The following is an 18610-nucleotide window of genomic DNA, read 5'->3' on the forward strand; positions in this document are numbered from 1 at the left end:
GAAGTCTCAGCCTAATGTCTTTCCTGTTGTATTATCCACACGCCTCTTCCATGACCACCACGTACAAATCATACAGCACAGAGGTACCTCGGAAATGCGCCTTATTAATTGCATAACTTATGAGCTCGAGGAGTTCATTGGCAACAATACCCCAAAATACGCCATCTTATCTCATACGTGGGGTCATGAGGAAGTCCTGTTCTCAGATTTGCCTTTGCGCCAGCCTTCAACCACAGCGAAAGCCGGGTACGAGAAGATTAAATTGACCTGCGACCAAGCGATACGCGATGGACTGGCTTATGCATGGGTGGATACGTGCTGTATCGACAAAACATCAAGCGCGGAGCTTTCGGAAGCTATCAATACCATGTTCTACTGGTATTCAAACTCTACCAATTGTTACGCTTTCTTAGAGGACGTCTCGGCCGATGAATTTGAGAGAGAGCTCCCAGGAAGCCGATGGTTCACCCGCGGCTGGACGTTACAAGAGCTGATCGCGCCTACCAAGGTGTTGTTCTATGACAAATCTTGGCTGTGGTTTGGAGATAGGCAAACCCTTGCGCAAACGATCTCGGATATTACGAGAATAGATCTAGCAGTACTTCGCTACGGTCTAGTCAACAGAAGGAATGGGTACAATGCGTCGCATTACAAGGCAATATCGCTCGATACCCTGTGCATAGCACGAAAGATGTCATGGGCATCTAGCCGAGTTACAAGTCGCCCGGAAGACGTTGCGTACTGTCTGCTGGGGATATTCGACATCAATATGCCACTTCTGTATGGAGAAGGCAAGCGCTCTTTTGCACGCCTGCAAGAAGAGATCATAAGAAGGAGCGACAGCGATGACTCAATCCTGGCCTGGGATCTGAACAGCGAGGCAGCTCTCTTTTCACCGCAGGAGCTGAGAGCCGTCTTCGGGGGAGTACAAGCGGAGTCGCAGGAGCTACTAGCGACGTCACCAAAAGCATTCGAGAACTGCAGGGATCTAATATTACCGCTTGCCTCAGATGTGTCTCTTTCCCTTACAAATACTGGGATAAACTTGCGAATTCCGACGATTCGTATGCAAGTACCACAAAGCACATCAATGCATGGTTATTGCCTTGTCGGGCTTCTTAGCTGCTCGGCAGGTGTTGCTATGCGCTCTCACATGCTTGGTATTATCTTACATCCCCTCCAAACAGACGATGACCAACAGCCCCTACGGTCTGTGTACAGAGGTGCAGCCCTGAGTGCGAGTGGACGCGAGGCCTTGAGAACGGTATTTGTGAGTACCAGAGATGCCATCAAACGCACCGAGAGTAGCGTCACTATCGTTCGTTTCAAATTACAGTTTGGCTCTCTCAATGAGTCATATGTCATCAATAATTCAAAGCATTTCTTCGAAAAACTGGGTTGGCGCCTCGCAGATGTAACAGGATGGTCTCAAACCTATGATGCGGAATACGTACCAAGAGATCCAAACGATTGGGATGCGACAACAATGACTTATACACGTCTCATCCAAGAGACCCCACTCGATATGTTGTCTTTGGAGTTCTCGAGCAAGGATGGACCATCCTCGTCATCGTATACACTGGATATCAAGGTGGAAAGTCAAAGTCGACGTCCTGAGGCAAGATCTGAAGCTATCTTCGAGTGTAAAGATGGAAGTCATGTTCAACTTACCGTTAACTGGGTTGATGAAGGCATGATACACCAATGGAGAGTATTCAGTATCAACATCGGTATCGTCGCGGTCTTCTAGATAGTGCTGGAAATACCACGCGTGATGAGATGAAAGGGACGCGATTCAATGTAGCCGTATTGTACCTTTTTCCGACATTCCCTTGGCTGGGGCTCATCCTGGAAAAATTGAAATTGCTAAGATGGATAATTCTAGCAGCTGAGTGCCGCAGCAAAAGCCACAGCCAAGACCGCCGTGACACTCGCAGCGATCGTCCCTGCCGCGCCCGTCTCTTTGGGCACTTCAGCTCCAGATGTACCCGACGCATCCCCACTCTGCGTCGCGTTGTCACCACCGCCAGCTTCCGTCCCATTCGAAGCGAGCGGTTTGGCCTTCGAGAACAGCAAGCTTTGCACTATTGCCAGCGCACTGAACACCTCACCTAAATTGCCGTCGCTAGCAGTTTCCAAATTATCCGCATGATCCCATGAGTTCGAGCACTTGACGTCTTCCGAAACTTCTTCGCACATACCGGCGGCGGCTTTGGCGGACGCTTCGAGCTTCTTGATGAGCGGCTCTGTGAGAGAAGGAGCGGCGATGACTGCACGGGCATACGAACGCGCGGTAATACCTTTGAAAGAACGCATATCGATAGTGCACTGGCCGTTATGTTCGCAGGCTATCTCGGTGAGAATATCGTCTTCGAAGAAGATGTTGGAAGAGTTCACGAAGCCTTGTACAGCATCGGTCCATTTCTGTGCGCCGTTTGTCTACCGGTAGCTATTAGTATGAGACTGGGTCAAACAATGAGAGATACTCACGATGTTCTGCATGATAGCAGAGCCCTCCGTATATACCGAGTGGATGTACGACCACTGCACGCGATTGGCATCCTCGCAATTATCCAAGTTGGTAGAAGTACCGTCGTAAACATCATAATCATCGCTGATCAATCCCCGGTCCTTGGCCCAGGTGTACGATTTATCCGCCCATTCAGAGTAAGTTTCGTTGCCGGTAAGCTTGGCTAGGCGGGCAGCCAGGAGGAAGAAGTCGCCGGTGGCAGCATTGGACTTGTAGTCGTATCCAGACTGGAACGTGAAGATTGTATAACGAAGACCTCCTCCACAGGTTTCTTCGTCCCATCTTAGAACCTGCACATCGAATACCTCCGCAGCGTACTCAGCCCACGATCTGTTCTCTGCGGGTGAGAAGCCAGTTTCAGCTGCGGTCAGGGCTGCTAGAGCCCAGGTGGTTTGATCCTCGTTGGTGATTTGTCCAGTTTGATTCGCCGGCATAAAGGCAAAATCCTCACCAAGCTGCGCTTGGATGCCTTCGGAAACAATGGAATCATACTGGCTATCGCCCGTTAGGTAGGAATAGTCGATCAGCGCGTTGAAGACGAGACCGGCTTCCCACCAGTAGTAGGGATCAGGGAAAATGCCGGGGATTCCAGATTCGGACACGCTCTCATTGTAGAAGGTAACGAGACCGTTAGCAAGCGTCTTTGCAGCACTCTTGATGGAGTCTATCGATGTTAAGCTTTAGTTACGCAAGTGGGGACGACCGCCGTTACCCTGGTTCTGAACATCCAAGTCTAGCGCGGCGGTAGAGCTGACGATGCATGACAAAGTGAGTAACAAGACGCTAGCGCGTGCGAACATGACGAAAGACGCAAAGAGTGTAGTTGGGCTGCGAAATAGAAGTTGACAGTAGAAAAGCCAGTACTTCAAAAAGCAACAAGACAAGAAAAGCAGTTGGTGAGGTTTGTCAAGTGGCACAGGATCAGCGCTAGTATTGTCAATCCAGCCGCTGTGCTATGCGTCCAGTCACGGTTCATCGGCTAGCTAGCGCAGAACGCCTGAACCCACATAGCCTTGTTGCTCATCTCGCATAGCCATTCAGGGGCAGAGCATCGTATGAGACGTGTATACGGGCGTAAGGCTGCCTTGCGATGGACGTTGGAAACAGCATAGCCCTACGATAAATATAGGTGCGCCAAGGTTGCGGGGCCAAGAGCAGCCGCAAGATGTCATCTTTCATGCTTGAATTTGTCCGTGCAGCTCGCCATGCGCATGGAGATGGTTGAACAATCTCTTTCTGTGCACCCCAAAGCCATACGGCATCGCATCAATTCGCCTTCCGACCGATCTCCATCTTCGCGACCAGAGCCTCCGCGATGTCGCGCGCGAAATTTTGATCGTTGATCGCGCGCTCGTCCTCGATTATGTCGACTTTACTGTCCTGGAGTCCTCTTCTTATAGCATCGAAGAGCGCCGCATCCGCCTTCTCGTCTTGAAACGGCCCATCAGGGACCGCGATCATGCTGATACCTCCCTTTGGAAGCCATATTTGAATCACCTCAGGGTTCTTTGCATGAGTTTTCATCTTCGTCGCAATGAAATCGCCGACTTGAGTCGCTTCGTCTACGGATGTCCTCATCAGGGTGACGACAGGGTTGTGCTCGTAAAGTTTGCGGTCCTTGTATCGTTCCGGTACCGTGTTCATGGGGCCAAAGTTTGTCATGTCAGTCGCGCCTACGGAGACGATATATGGTATTCCAGCTTCTGCAGCAGCCTCGAGACGATGCTCGCCCGCGCTCATCACACCGCCGGTGATGTGGTCGCATATTTCGGTAGTGGTAAGATCCAGCACTGCATCAAGGCCTCCTTCTTTGACAAGTCGCTCCATTGCTTTTCCACCGTGGCCGGTAGCGTGGAAGACGTACGTTTCAATATCGTAATTTGCTTCCAAATGTGTTCGTATATAATCGACGGCTGGGGTAGTAACACCGAACATGGTAATACCGACACGCTTCTTCTGATATTGGAGGGCATCTTTTTGACGAGACGCGTATGCTCGAGCCATTCCTGCGATGGCGGCTCCGGCGTTGCTGAGCACGTTTCGGAGTACCTCGTTCAGACCAGCGACGTCAACTACGCTGTACATCAAAGTGATATCCGTTTCTCCAACGATGGGTCCAGTGTCACCGCTTGCGACGGTAGAAACGATAAGTTTGGGGAAGCCGATGGGAAGTGCGGTTCTCATCACTTCTGCCGCTAGAGATGTGCCACCCGAGCCTCCTGCGTTGATGACAGCGTGTATCTTTCCTTCTTCAAACAATTTCATAACTGCCTTGGTAGCGCGGGCAGCCATCGTTTTGATGACTTCGCCTCGAGGCAACTCACTCACATCTTCCACGCCACCCTGATCCTTCAGCAGTTGATCCTGGCTGATGCTGATGGAACTGTGCCTTATACGCTTTCTACCCACATCCATCAACGTCACGTCGACATTGTTTTGTTCTATTTCTTTGCGGAGGAAAAGAAGCTCCTCCAACTTTGTGTCGCAAGTACCGAGAAGTACGACGCGTGGGTGAGACGACATAATGATACAATCATCTGATAAAGAATGCAGAAGGTTGATGTATAAGTATCGAGTGGGTCGTGGATGCGCATGCTCGTGTAATGGACCCCCGCGCTTGCATTACGTCATCGTGCATACTTCAACAGCACGACCCAGCATCATCGCTACGGCATCGAGACTTCCGATTATATCCTCTGATACCAGACACCTCATCTGGACTTCAATCAAGAGCTGAAGTACGCTCAGTGCGCAAACATGTCACCCCCAAGCGATCGTGAAAGCATATTACAAAACCTCCGCTCGCAGATTGACAATGGCAAGATCATTGTTGGGGCGGGCGCTGGCATCGGACTGAGCGCGAAATTCATCGAAGCCGGCGGCGGTGACCTCATCATAATATACAACAGTGGAAGGTATCGAATGGCTGGCCGCGGTTCGTTGGCTGGCTTGATGCCGTACGGAAATGCCAATGATGTGGTCTTGGAGATGGTATGTCGGATGCAAAAATTGTCGCCTAGATTGAGCGGCTAACGATCTCAGGCTGGTGAAGTTCTTCCCATCGTCAAATCTACGCCGGTTTTAGCTGGCGTATGCGCGACCGACCCGTTCCGAGATATGTCTCGCTTCCTGAAGCAACTCAAAGACCTCGGCTTCGCCGGCATCCAAAACTTCCCGACTGTCGGATTGATTGACGGAACTTTCCGGCAGAATCTCGAAGAGACGGGAATGTCGTACGACGCCGAAGTGGAAGTCATGAAGATGGCGCGAGAGATGGACCTCCTGACGACGCCGTACGTGTTCAATGTCGAAGAGGCGAAAAAGATGGCGAACGCAGGCGCGGATATTCTGGTCGCTCATATGGGTCTTACAACAAGCGGAAGTATTGGGGCGAGCAGTGGAAAGAGCTTGGATGATTGCGTTAAGCTGATCCAGGAGATACGCGATACTGCAACAGGTATCAAAGAGGACGTCATCATCTTGTGTCACGGCGGCCCCATCGCAAAGCCAGAGGACGCGGAATATGTGATTAGCCGAACGAAGGGTGTACATGGTTTCTATGGCGCAAGCTCTATGGAGCGCTTGCCAGTCGAAGACGCGATAACCAATATCACGAAAACATTCAAGGGACTAAAGCCTGGGTCCTCTGCATAGCCTAATAATGGGGAAATGCATTCGTTATTTCATGGTTGTGTATCTACAATGTATACCGGAAGTCGGGATGGCGATCGCCAAGTTTACCTGAGTCGATCTGTCGGATTCGCTCCTCGATAGACATTACCTCTCTCTTCTTATTCATGCCGCGCAAAGTGAAGTACATGAGAGCGTAGCCACATGCTGCGATTGTGATCGTTGTGATGGAGACAGCGTGACCAATCACATAACGACCATCGTCATTCGTAATACGGTAGATCTGGCCGGCCATGATACCTGCCGAGTTGCCGATCGTTTGTTGCAATCCTATGGCGGTGGCGCGCTTGAAGTATCCCGCATTGCTGTTGATCACCCAGGTAACGTTCAAACCCACGACACAGTAGATGCCAGTAGCAGTGACAAAGGTCGCAAAGTACAGCACCCCGGTCGAGGACATGGAGACACCCAGCATCATGGCATAACCAATTGAGGTAACTAACGCCAAAGGAACCATGAAGAACGCTCGTCGGTTGAAGTAATCCGAGCAGAAAGCGACGAAAAGATATACTGCCGAGGCCCAGATGTACACGGGCACGGTGAGGAGCTGAGTGCGAATGCTAGAGTATCCAAATCCACGGATGATGACGGGGAGGAATGTTGAGAAGCCGAATGAGCAGGTATTGGCGCAGAATTGGCAAGCAGAGCTGAGCCATACTTTGGGGTCACGGAAAGCAAGCTTTACTTCCGACTTGTCCAAGGCATCTGTTGTCATCGACTTGCCCTGGTACAATCGTTCGTTCTCGTGTCGGGCGCGAAGCAGAGCCTTTTCGTCTTCGTTCAACCACCACGCGGTCTCGAAATTGTCAGGTAGTAGGAAGATGGTAGCGACACCGACAATGATGGAGATGAGACCCTCCACCAAAAATAGCCAACGCCATCCAGCTAGTCCTTTTGCGCCATGGAGATTTGTGAGACCGTACGCCAGTAGCCCGCCGAATGCACCGCTTAGTGCAGATGCAACAAAGAGATACGACACCCTCCGCGCTTGCTCCAGAGGCTTGTAGTACATACTCAGGTACAACGTCAAGCACGGAAACAAGCCAGATTCGAAGGCACCGAGGAGCAGGCGGGTAGCGATGAGAACGGCGTAGTTCTCGATGAAAGCAGCCCCGATAATGACAGCGCTCCAGCCGATGATGAATGTTGGAATTAGGCGGGATGGTCGCAGCTTCTTCAATAATAAAGAGGCTGGAACCTCGAAGGCGATATAGGTGACGTAAAAGAGCGTCACGGCAACGTTGAGACGGTTGCCGGTGAGTCCCAAATCCTCGTTCATGCCTGCGATGGCAGCATTTCCTGAGCGCTATCAGCAAATGACCTTGGGAATTATTATTGCGAGATGTGTGTACCGATGTTGGACCGGTCGAGGTAGGCCACCTGAAGCACACTTGTTAGGCTCGTTGTAGTGGATGAGAGTTTTTATGCATACCAGAAACACCAAGACCATCATCGGAGATAAAATGAGGTCTAGTTTGCGAATGAGCTGTTGATCTTAGTTAGCACGTGATACCCAGTTTTGCGTGCATTGCTTGTACCTTCTTCTCAGCGACTGGATCAATATGAATCTCTTCGCTAGCGCCAATTTGGGTATCCTTCTCGTGAACTGAGCCATCAAAGGTCTTATCATCCGGGGTTGGATGCGACATGGTGTCGGTGGTGTCGTCTTCCGCGGCTAGACGAGACGGAAAGCTCATGATACAGGCTTGCGATCCAAACCAGACCCATCTGCCATGACATATACCTTATACCGTTCATCTTGACCTGGGACAACATTATTGCCGATCGGTGCCTAAGGAATTGTCCGACGCGGGAAGATAGCGAGCCCTGCTAAAGTGGGCATGATACGCATGGAGGATGCGCTAGGAACATTGGCAGGCAGGCGTCCGATAGAGATACTATCGGCTAAATCCCAGCGTTATCGGGAATCATCAACATGACGGAGACGCGATACGAGGGAGATATGGACAGAGGTGACGAAGGTCCGTCAGCGAAGAAGAGGAAGAGAGGTCGACAAACGAAGAGCTGTGTCGCGTGCCATCGGCGGAAGCAAAAGGTGCGTATGACGTAAGCAGTCGCTCCGAGCTTCGCGGCGCGATAACGCGTTGTGATGACGACCCTCCAACCCAGCCATCTTCGCAGTGCTTCCGTTATGAACGATTGCAATCATTCCACGAGCAATGCTCAATACATCGGATAGATAGCTGATGGCCTACGCAGTGCGACGGAGAGCTGCCATGCTTCAACTGCAGCAGACGCGACGTTGCCTCAAGCTGCACGTACAGCGACGAGGCTGAAGCCCGTCGTCGGCAAACTTCACGTGTCGCCGCTATCCCTCTGAATGACGATATATCGTCAGAGAATCCCACAGGTACGTTTCTGTCGGCGCTGGCCTTCACGCAGCAGAATGCGAGAGCCTTGTCGACACGCTCATTGCAAAGATCGGTGCTAATGTTACCGCGAAGACACACGGACCACTTCCACGCGTGCCAGAAATTCGCCCGAACCCAGAGACGCACAAGTCGGTAATCTCTTCCGCAGTCGAGATGCCCCATCCTTTTTCGGCTCATCCTATTTCGGACCTCAAGCTGCAGCGAAAATAATCGAAGAGCCCGCACCAGATCTTTCCTCCGGCATACGGCATGCTGCGGCCTCAGCGCAATCTTTCCGCGATGTTGGAGGCCCCTTTTCGCAGATCTGGGATCTCCTAGGTTTGCTGCCGCGCAACAAGGCCAGCGTCGATCGCCTCGTGCATGTCTTCCTCGACGAGCTGAACTGGACCATAGACGCCATCCATCCCCAATCCTTCAAACTCAAGTATGACGAGTTCTGGGAGCGTAAATTCGGCTTCGATGACTATGCATCTATCGATCTGAGGTGGCTGGCATTGTTATTCATTGTCCTTGCGTACGGTGTTTTCCTCGACTGCCCCCATCCAAAGAATGCCGAAGTGCAACGTGAGCTTCAAGAGACATCACTACGCTTCTACTGGGCAGCAAGACGCGCTATAGTCATTGCACCAACATTTTACGGAGAGTCGACAGATCTTGTTCGTGCCGGTCTTCTGGTCACACGCTATCTGATCCATTTGCGAAGAGTACCAGAGGCTTGGCTTACGACCAGTTTTGCCATGCGTATGGCCCAAGCACAAGGCATGCATATCGATGGCGAACGTTGGCGTCTCTCGCGAAAAGAGACCGAAACCCGAAGGCGTTTGTGGAGCCATCTTTACACCTTGGATAAAACTATCGCGCTTGCCATCGGTCGTCCCTTCGCCATAGTTGACCAGCAATGTCTCGTCAAGAGAGCCACCAACGTCTGGTTGGACGACCAACCGGACGAGGACACGTCCGCCATTCCAGAACTACCAACGTCTGAGCCGACTCTGAGCGTTTACAACTTTCTCGCACACGATCTGGCAAAGATTATCGGCAGCATTCAAGAGCGTTGCTTTGGTCTCTTTACCGTTTCGTACGACACCGTCATTTCGCTAGACCATGAGATTATCGACTGGGAGGCAAGGTTACCAGACTACTATCATCTGAAAACCCCAGTTACATCTATGGATAGCATGCACCCCTTCCTTTACTGGAATCGCTTGCATCTCCACTCCATGTACCACTTCGCCCGCGTCACGCTTCATCGACCGTACTTGCTGCGCCAAAGTATCACCAATCGCTTCAGATATAGTCACGATGCGTGCATATCGTCGGCATGCGCAGACCTTGCCATGCGCATCGATTACTTCCAACAGCCATTGAATGACCGTCTGAAGTGGACTTTGGGTCCACACCACCTCTTCAACAGTGCTTTAGTCCTCGGAATAATCGCTGTCAAAGATCCACAATCGCCTAAATGTCACGCGATACTAGAGGACCTCTCCGCATATTGCGAGATGCAAAGAGCCGATATCTGGCTCAATGAGTTCGCGCTAGCTGAGGTCAAAATAATTGAACTCTGCATCAAGAAAGCGAATCAGTTTCGTGCTAGTCGTACTGAAACACGTCCCAACACAGCAGACAATGCACCACCTGCCGTGCATGGTGCCAATACCATCGACCTAACATCACCGTATACGGAAGATAGCTCGGTAACGGTGCCAGATCTGCCGGCGATAGGCGCAGGCGGGCCCTTCCAATGGCATGCGCCTCCATGGGGTGACCCATCTTTTACGACCTTGTTTGAGCCAACCGATCTACAACACTGGGAGAATGTACTGGATAACATCACACAAGAGCAGATGCTGTTCGGCTTCCAATAGCGCATCACGCTCTGTAGATACTGCCGACCCCGCCAATTGTGCAACCATGGTTTTGGTATATCTCGTTGCCTTTAAAAAGATGGTACTATTGTTCCACTTGTATGTCATGTAGCCTCGCTGTCGGTATATACTCTAAGCTTCCTCATAAGCTACGGGTGTAACCAGACTTCCCATACCATGACTCATCACAATCCTCAGATCATCTCCCGGTTTGAGCCATACCTTCGGCACCTTGCTCACACCGATTCCATGCGGCGTACCCGTCATGATTACAGTACCTGGCTCCAGCGTCGTTCCCTGGCTCAGATATGCCACTATTTCTGGTATGCTGAAGATCATATCGTTCGCCAGCGAATATTGCATAGTCTCGCCGTTGAGTACCGTCTTCAGCTCAATGTCGCCTGGGTTTGGTATCGAAGACGCCGATACCAAGCATGGCCCCAGTGGCGCGAAGCCATCGAAGCCCTTGCCGAACCCCCATTGCGCTCCGTTAAACTGGTGGACTCGCGCGGTTACGTCATTCGAACATGTGTAGCCCAGCACGTAATCCATCGCATCTTCTTTACTCACGTTCTTGGCTAGCTTCCCGATGACAACCGCAAGCTCGGCTTCGTAATCAGCCTGGCCATCTGTCGCCTGATGTGGAATGACCAAAGGTGCGTTTGGCGAACCGAGGCATGTTGAAGGCTTGAAGAAGAGAGTTGGGTGGTCGGGAAGGTCCAAGTTCATCTCTTTGGCATGTTTCCGATAATTCAGGCCTATACAGCGGATCGTTCCAACTTCGGCTTTTGAAAGCGGTGGCAGTAGTCTTGATATCGTGTAGGTCACTAGTGTTGGCTGGGTATCCACGGAGAGTACGGTCGACCCGGTGAACACGCGGACTTTTACTTCTGATCCTGAAGCAAGGGCTGCGCCGACTGCAACGTATTAGTAACAACGGGCAATAAAGACAAAAGATCGACATACCATCCAATTCGGCATCAAGGGGCTCGCCGATGTGCTCAGCACCGTCCTCGGTCGCGACAAACCGCACTAAACGACTCCAACTCTATGCAGCGTCAGCAGAGCTCTTTGACTATTTCCTTTGATTGCCTACCGTCCTAATACCACTTGCGATATCTATAGACCCCATGCTTTCAAATTTTGAGAAAACGATCGATAGGACTTTGGCAAATCATTCAACGAGGTATTTCGTGCCTGGCTCTTGGATACTTATTCCCTTTTAGTTCGCAGCGCAACAGTTGGTCTCATTACGACGGCATGCATCTCCGCTGCTTATCGATCGGGAATTGATGGAGAGGCCGACACCCCTGCTCTAGCGGGTCACTACCCCACTGCTCACACGCGCGATGTCGGGTAACGTTATCTGAGGCGTTCTTTTCCGGTTGACAAGCAAACCAAACGAGTAGCATTTGAGCTGCAAGCCTATTGGAGCCGTGTCACGACGGAATGACGATGCGACAACAGCACTGCAAACCTTTCCGAGACGAAAAACAATATACAATTATTTGCGATACTCAATAAAACGTCGCTGAAATAGTCAGATAGGGGCTCTCCCTCTACTCCAGGCTTCACTCCTTTGCGCCTTTCCAACCTTCAAAACTGCCTCCGTAAAGCCTTCTGGGTGTCCTTCTCTTTTTTCCTTGCCCTCGCATCCGAGTTCAGCCTTTCCTGCTGGACGTGCGATGGACGGGCATAGGTCTGCTCGTACTGTCCACGCAGTGGCTCCATTATCGCAGGATTGCCTACTTGGCCCATCATGCCTAGATCCATCATTGAACGCGAGCTGAACTCGTCGATGCGACGTTCACCATGAGGCACGTTCGCCAGGCTCGTATCAATAGGCCCAAATTGACTGCGCCGGTTCAAATCTACGTTGATCCGCCGAGGTGTTGGGGGTGTCACCGTCATGGAATCCGGTGAGCCTATTGTTGGCCCTTGCGTCGGATTTGATATTGTGAACTGCACTGGTTGATGCAACCACCCAGACCCTTCTTCTGGTTCGCTGAGCATACGCCTCGTCATCGGGTTGCGGCTCGCAAGAGGAGGCGGAGGAGGAGGTTCCGTGCGCGTCATAGGGCTCGCCAACTCCAAAGGCTTTGGTGGCACACGAGGAGGCTGCTTGCGCACGTTCAGGGGCTCAGGCCGGAGTTCAGAACCGCACCTGAAACTATCGTTGTCCATCGAGCTTCTCACTCTCGATTGACAGACGCTAGGCGGAGTCACGGCATTACCGTTCACGTCGGAGATCTGGGACACAGTTGACTGATCCAGCGATATTGGTCTCGACTGTATCATCGCTGCCAGCGGAGGTGACGTCACCGACCGCTGAAATGTAGACGGCCGAGGAGTGGCGAGCTCATCACTCTGTCGTCCGGGTAATTCTGATTGCAGCGGCCTTCTCGTATGAGCCATGCTCAGGTCGGAGCGTGGTGACCTTCGAGGTGTAATTCCTGTCGTCATCATTTGATGTGAGGTCTCAGGTACCTTTGGCGTCGCTGGGATCGTGGGAGTCGACCGCGATGGACTTGGGTTCACGACGTGCAAAGGCTGTCTCGAAGGCAAAGGACTAGCAATGCTGCCCGTGTCCACGAATGGGGGTACATATGCTCGACCTGTTCCCTCAAAATCCCTGAGTATAGACTGTTCAGCCGTAGAAGAGGATTTGGGCTGAAACCAGCTTGTCTTCTTATTGACATATGTTGTGCCACTCTTTAGTGCTGCTTCAGCTATACCCTTGACGTAAAACCCTGGCCCTTTCTGCTCGACAACTTTAATGCCCTTGTTAGTCTGCCTGCTCTTATTAAAGACTTGCTTTAGTAGATTCTGGGAGGGCTTGGGCGCTTCGGGAAAGTTATTGATGGTCACGCTGACCGGAGCGTTGAATATGTTTGTCACCGGGTCCTGCCGCAAGCCAGACGAGATCACGTCAGACGAACTGACAGCATCGGCAGCAGTGGCTGGCGGTGGGTGCTCAGCAGCAACGGAAGTAGCGTGCTGAGATCTTGCAACAGGCTTACGCGTAAAACTTCCCTGAGACGTGCGAGACGACGGCGGTCGAATAGCAGATGAGGCTTCGCTTGAACGTGGAGATGACGAAACGGGTGTGAACGGACGGTGGTCTGGTCCTTCCCGCTGAGAAATATCTCGGTCCCGATGATTCCAGAGATCGGAGAGAGTGACCTGTGGTGTTGAAACGCGCTGAGGTGCCTGCGTTTCCTGGGCTGTGAAGAATGTCCCTCCGGACGATACCGTATTCAGCCGACTCGGTACACCACTTGCTTGCGACGATGGCGGATATGCGCCAGGGAACGATTCGCTTCGCGTAGACACATTGGTTCCCTGCAGATGACTGTTACCCGCAGTTTGGCCCTGGAATGAGGGCACTGAAGACACATTGCTGGATCCCCTATTGCCCAACGGGCGTCGAGACACGACACTTTCTTGCACAGGCGTCTCAGAAAATGCTCTCGTCACGCTGCGAGGTGCTCTACTGCTCGCGTACGAAGGGGGGTATGCTCCTGGAAGTAAGGGCGTCCCAGCAATCGGCCTTGAATCGAGCACCGTACTAGCAGCCGCCGAACCGGTCTGGGAAGGAGACGGAGGATAAGCGCCAGGATATCGGGGAGGCTCTTCGCTAGTCTGCGACTCGTTCGGGATATCATGGGATACCTCAAACGACTCCACTCTCCGCGCAGGATTCTCTTCTACCGTATGATACGATGGCGGACGGCCTGATGAAACTGATCGGATGGAAGATCTGCTTCTATCAGAGGCTGGTGGTGTAAGAAGTGCACCAGGTGGGTATGGCAGCCTGATATCTATCCTGCTGTGATCCGTCGTGGTTGTGGCGGTGACGATGTTAGAGCGTCGGGCTTGGTCTGCTGCCACTGATCGAAGACTTGCTGGTCGCGATGCAGATGCCTCTGAGATCGGTGTTAAAGGCCGATAGAGTACATTCGGGTTGTCAATGAACTCCTGAGCATCGGCCACGCTCCTTTGTTGCTGCTCAGTGACCGGACCTGGAGGATATGACGCCATGGCCCCCAAAACTGGACGGTCTTCTGAACGCTGGGTAGCCGATGGCTCGCCTGGTGGTCCAGAGTTTTGTTCTTGCTCGCTCACCCAGCGCAGCATATCCTCTCGAAGTTGCCCGACCTGTGCAACTTCCCGAGAATGTTCTTCATCTTGACTTTGTCTTAAAGCCATCTGCAGCTGCTCGTCCTCGCTCAGGCCACGCACAGCGTATGCCTCCTGAAGGCACGCAAACTCTTGTTCATGTTGCCGCTGCTCAGTCTCGGCTGCCACCTTGCTCTCGACGATGGCTTGATCAAAGATCTCTTGGCGTAATCGTGCAGCTTGAGCCCGAGCACGCTCATCCTTTAGAGACTGTAGTTCAGCTTTTCGGGTAGCATTGCGTTGCTGATCGGCAGCTAGGGCCTCAAGCTCCGACTGCTTTTGAGCTTCGAGAAGTCGTTGTTGGTCCGCCTCTGCGTCAGCATTGCGTTTCTGATCCGCCTGTTCGGCCTCTACCTGGCTGATGGAAAGCGCAGCAAGAGTATCCTCGCGTTCCTGATGGACAGCCTGTGCTTCACGCTCAGACTGCCTTTGAGCCTCGAGAAGGCGTTGGTGGTCCGCCTCTGCGTCAGCATTGCGTTTCCGGTCCGCCTCTTCTGTCACTACCCGGCTGACGGAAAGCGCAAGAAGGGTCTCCTCGTCTTCGTCCTCGGGCTGACTGGCGGCCCTAGCGCTCGTAGGACGAGGTGGCACTCCATCTCCCATTGTAGCTCGGCTCGCCTGAAGAGCGCGATTCATCTCTTCTTCCTCGTTCTTTGCGACGTCGGCCGCGACCCAGGCCAAGTCTTCAGGAGCGAAGTCCTCGTTTTCGTCGTACATTTCGATGCTTGGGCCTTGGTCTTGGAGCTAGGGGATATGGATATTGAGTTGGGCGGGCCGGCGCAGTCTTCTAAGCGATTGTCGGAAGAGGTGAGGGCGGGGCGATGTGCGAGGAGAGCGGTAGTCGCGGTACAGCCGGTGAAACCAAGACTTTGGGAGCGCTGGTGGGTGTAAGGGTGGAGGGGAGCCAAGGTGCTTGAGTGTAAGAGACGGGCTATTTATCAGTAGACGAAGCACCCTCTGGGTGCCCGTGCTCATTTGCATCTCCTAAACGGGCCCATGGCGAGGTGATATAATTTTCGTAACGTCATAGCAGCTCTGGAAAGCCTGCAATGACAGACGCTGGCCATGTGTGGTCATAGCATTTTCCGGACAGTGAGCCAGGGAGCTCACTTGGCGTGAAGACCACTGGAAGAACCCCGAACATCGTAACCGATAAGTGATCTGAAAGCTTGGACTACCATATACTGTTGTATTGTATATACTGACGAAGAGGGTGGACCGACTCAACCGTTGATGCGAGGTCGTAGCGCCAACATATAGCATACGAAACATCACTTTCCCCGCCCAAGAGGTTTGTGTGTCGACACATTCGTTGCTGTTTGCATGCGCGCTTGTATTTGGTGTTTGGCGTAGGACTCTTTCCGCTGACGCCGTTGCTCTGTTTGCGCGACCACTCCTCGTCCTCAGTCGCTAGTATTTAATCGCTCTCAAATTTGGTATTTGTCGCAATTCGACTGGGTTTGATGTCCAGAAGCAGTCCACCAGCTATAATCCACATCCTGTAGTCAACACGTCCACGACTTGCTTTCGGAACTCAATCATGCCTTCGACTGGATCTTCATAGTGCCAAGTAAGACACTTTGACACGACTTGCGCGTAAGCCTTTCCCATCTCTCTCTCGATTTCGGTACTGTTGGCCCAATCTAGTATCGCATTGTGTATACGATTAAAGAGATCCTGCTGCTGTACTATGCCGAAGATTGGAAACTTCTCTATGCGGCGGGCGAAGACTTTCGCCATCGTCCGCCATAGTCCAAGCTCTAGAAGAACCACGCCCAGTGAGTAGATCTCGTGCTCGTTGGAATATTCTGAAGATGGTCGGCCAAAACGGTCATGGTGGCGGTACAGGTTCGGCTCCAACGGGAAGTGCGTGGCCTCGAGGGGTTGGAGGACACCCCAGCCAACAAAGAAGGGAGACAACTCGAGATCGTTAAACGATCTTGGCAGCATTACGATACTGCGCGACTGTACGTTCCCGTGAACCCAGCCGGAGGCATGCGACTCGAGTAGTGTGCTTGTCAGCGCTCTTGCGATGAGAAAGCGACTTCCTATTGAGGGTCTCGCGGTCGGACCCTTCGAGATCATGTCATACAAAGACGGTGGGTTTGATGCCCAAGGATGGCTTTGCGGAGCGCGGTAGATGATCAGACTCCTTCTGTTGAGTGGATCATCGATGAAACCCATACAGCTTAATGTATGCAGCTGGTAGCCGTTCTGGGCGTCGCTCTTGACGGATACGTCAGTCTGATGAGGAGCTTGTAGCAACCACGTCAAATGACACATGTACTCAGCAGGCGTCTCGTCGTCCGATCGCGTTTCAACAAGAACGTCGACTTCATCTCCACCGTCATCGTATATCGTCTTGATAAGGCCATGCGATGGCTGCCCAGTGCTGATCGTTTCTCTGAGCGCGCCAACGAGCGCAGTATAGTCGCCCGAAGGTTCTGCACCTGCTCGATGCTGGCGTTCGAGTTGTTCTGCCACGCCAAGAATAGCAGCCTGCCTGGAATTACCGAATCCTGGATCCGGAGGTCCGATGCCAAGGAAGACAATTTCCAGAGTTTGACGAAGCCGATGTGTCCATTGCAAGCAATTCAAGGTGAGTGTGGCCATCTCCTCTTCTCCGAACAATGCTTTGTATAGCCCTGGCCGCGCCTTTTCCCGCCAGAGTTGCGAGCGTTCTTTCATTTCGTCTCTCCAGCTCTTCTTTTCATGCTGAACATCTAGTGACGCAGCACGACCGCGCTTCAGATCCTCAATGCTTCTTTGCCCCGCACCGGGGGTGGGACTCTTGCCGATGTACCTCCACGCCTCCCGATGTGCGGCTAGAGACTTGTTGAGCGAGTAAAGAGAGTGCTCTACATCACTTGGTAAGATACGATGTAAACGACTGTCGCGTAAAACTCCGGTTAAGTCGCTGAAGCAGACATTCGAGAACACATCCAGGAACACAAGCGTCTCGTTTAAAAAGTTCGTTGTATTAGTTACGCCGCTTGTGTCTTTCGTGACGTCGCGGACAAAGATCAAAGTTGCGCAGATGACTACAGCGACGTTAGCATCGTGAATCTAACTCCATTGTCTCCTGTTCCGTGTTTGAGAGCAGACAAACGATTAGTCAAAACCTTTTTAGTTCAGCCATCTCTTGCACAATGTCGTGAAATACACGAAGCTTAGAACGTGGTAGGTCGTTGATCGAGGAGTTCAAGCGATTATTGACGGTGACACGTACGATGAAGGAGTTCGAGAGATGCGCTGACATGGTCCATAGCGTCCTCTCGTGTTTGAATGGCGTCGCAAACTGCCCAACAAAGTTTGACCTCAATCGCCGCTGATGGATTGCAATGAAGTCGCAGGAAGTGAGAAGTGCATTAGCGGCGCAAGCTGTCACGAGGGTGAGCGAACGGCAGTGCGGCGTCCCATCGTCGCGCTAAGCCACCACGCGGGCGCGTTGCACCCAGCTAAGATTAAGTTACCCCGCCGCCGCATGGCTGTTACGAACGACTACGAAACGTGATAGGCAGAATCCTGACGTGATTTGACGAAAACAAGTAGAAGGAGATGAGGAGCTGAAAGGGAAGTGGGAAGATTGGCAGCTATCCAAGGTCGGGCGCGCGTTCGCGATGGGGACGTCATTGCCCGTGCACAGTTTCGAAGACACTAAACTCACCTGGGCAGTACGTGCGGACTTGACAGGACATTCGCTTCTGCGCCGCGTCTTCTCTTCTCACGATTGTCAGTTTGCAAGATGCGAGACAGTCCACTTATAGGGTTTGGATTAAGTACATAGTCAATCTACACTATCTTGGTACCCGCCAAATAGACAGCACGTGACTGACGTCATCGATCGCGCGACGTGCGGGTCCCCTTCCTTCTCGACCTGTGTTCTCACGATGCCAGGAGACCACCTTACGAAAAGGTCTTCATAAGCTCAATATCTACGCGGCTTCTAT

At 52.2% G+C, this 18610-nt stretch overlaps 8 protein-coding genes across 8 annotated transcripts; 2 read left to right on the forward strand and 6 right to left on the reverse strand.

The window, feature by feature from the left end:
* Positions 1-1881: 1881 nt before the first annotated feature.
* J4E86_000318 (uncharacterized protein) lies at positions 1882-3330 on the reverse strand (the record flags this gene model as incomplete). Its single annotated transcript, XM_051440893.1, has 3 exons — positions 1882-2439; positions 2491-3194; positions 3219-3330. The coding sequence occupies 3 exons, from the start codon at positions 3328-3330 to the stop codon at positions 1882-1884; spliced, it is 1374 nt and encodes a 457-aa protein (XP_051307064.1).
* A 466-nt stretch (positions 3331-3796) lies between these two features.
* On the reverse strand, positions 3797-5053 carry J4E86_000319 (uncharacterized protein; the record flags this gene model as incomplete). The annotated part of the gene is made up of 1 exon (XM_051440894.1): positions 3797-5053. One exon carries the CDS (start codon positions 5051-5053, stop codon positions 3797-3799), a length of 1257 nt encoding a protein of 418 aa, XP_051307065.1.
* Positions 5054-5287: 234 nt separating this feature from the next.
* J4E86_000320 (uncharacterized protein) lies at positions 5288-6184 on the forward strand (the record flags this gene model as incomplete). The annotated part of the gene is made up of 2 exons (XM_051440895.1): positions 5288-5521; positions 5573-6184. The coding sequence occupies 2 exons, from the start codon at positions 5288-5290 to the stop codon at positions 6182-6184; spliced, it is 846 nt and encodes a 281-aa protein (XP_051307066.1).
* Positions 6185-6227: 43 nt separating this feature from the next.
* J4E86_000321 (uncharacterized protein) lies at positions 6228-7869 on the reverse strand (the record flags this gene model as incomplete). The annotated part of the gene is made up of 2 exons (XM_051440896.1): positions 6228-7526; positions 7759-7869. 2 exons carry the CDS (start codon positions 7867-7869, stop codon positions 6228-6230), a joined length of 1410 nt encoding a protein of 469 aa, XP_051307067.1.
* A 287-nt stretch (positions 7870-8156) lies between these two features.
* On the forward strand, positions 8157-10481 carry J4E86_000322 (uncharacterized protein; the record flags this gene model as incomplete). The annotated part of the gene is made up of 3 exons (XM_051440897.1): positions 8157-8276; positions 8441-8591; positions 8686-10481. 3 exons carry the CDS (start codon positions 8157-8159, stop codon positions 10479-10481), a joined length of 2067 nt encoding a protein of 688 aa, XP_051307068.1.
* A 132-nt stretch (positions 10482-10613) lies between these two features.
* J4E86_000323 (uncharacterized protein) lies at positions 10614-11613 on the reverse strand (the record flags this gene model as incomplete). Its single annotated transcript, XM_051440898.1, has 3 exons — positions 10614-11398; positions 11448-11529; positions 11578-11613. 3 exons carry the CDS (start codon positions 11611-11613, stop codon positions 10614-10616), a joined length of 903 nt encoding a protein of 300 aa, XP_051307069.1.
* Positions 11614-14302: 2689 nt separating this feature from the next.
* J4E86_000324 (uncharacterized protein) lies at positions 14303-15377 on the reverse strand (the record flags this gene model as incomplete). The annotated part of the gene is made up of 2 exons (XM_051440899.1): positions 14303-14407; positions 14439-15377. 2 exons carry the CDS (start codon positions 15375-15377, stop codon positions 14303-14305), a joined length of 1044 nt encoding a protein of 347 aa, XP_051307070.1.
* A 768-nt stretch (positions 15378-16145) lies between these two features.
* Positions 16146-17926, reverse strand: J4E86_000325 (uncharacterized protein; the record flags this gene model as incomplete). Its single annotated transcript, XM_051440900.1, has 2 exons — positions 16146-17701; positions 17890-17926. The coding sequence occupies 2 exons, from the start codon at positions 17924-17926 to the stop codon at positions 16146-16148; spliced, it is 1593 nt and encodes a 530-aa protein (XP_051307071.1).
* Positions 17927-18610: the final 684 nt, after the last annotated feature.

The sequence above is a fragment of the Alternaria arbusti genome (genome assembly GCF_024043155.1).
Source record: "Alternaria arbusti strain BMP 1465 chromosome Unknown scaffold_1, whole genome shotgun sequence".
Lineage (NCBI taxonomy): Eukaryota > Fungi > Ascomycota > Dothideomycetes > Pleosporales > Pleosporaceae > Alternaria > Alternaria arbusti.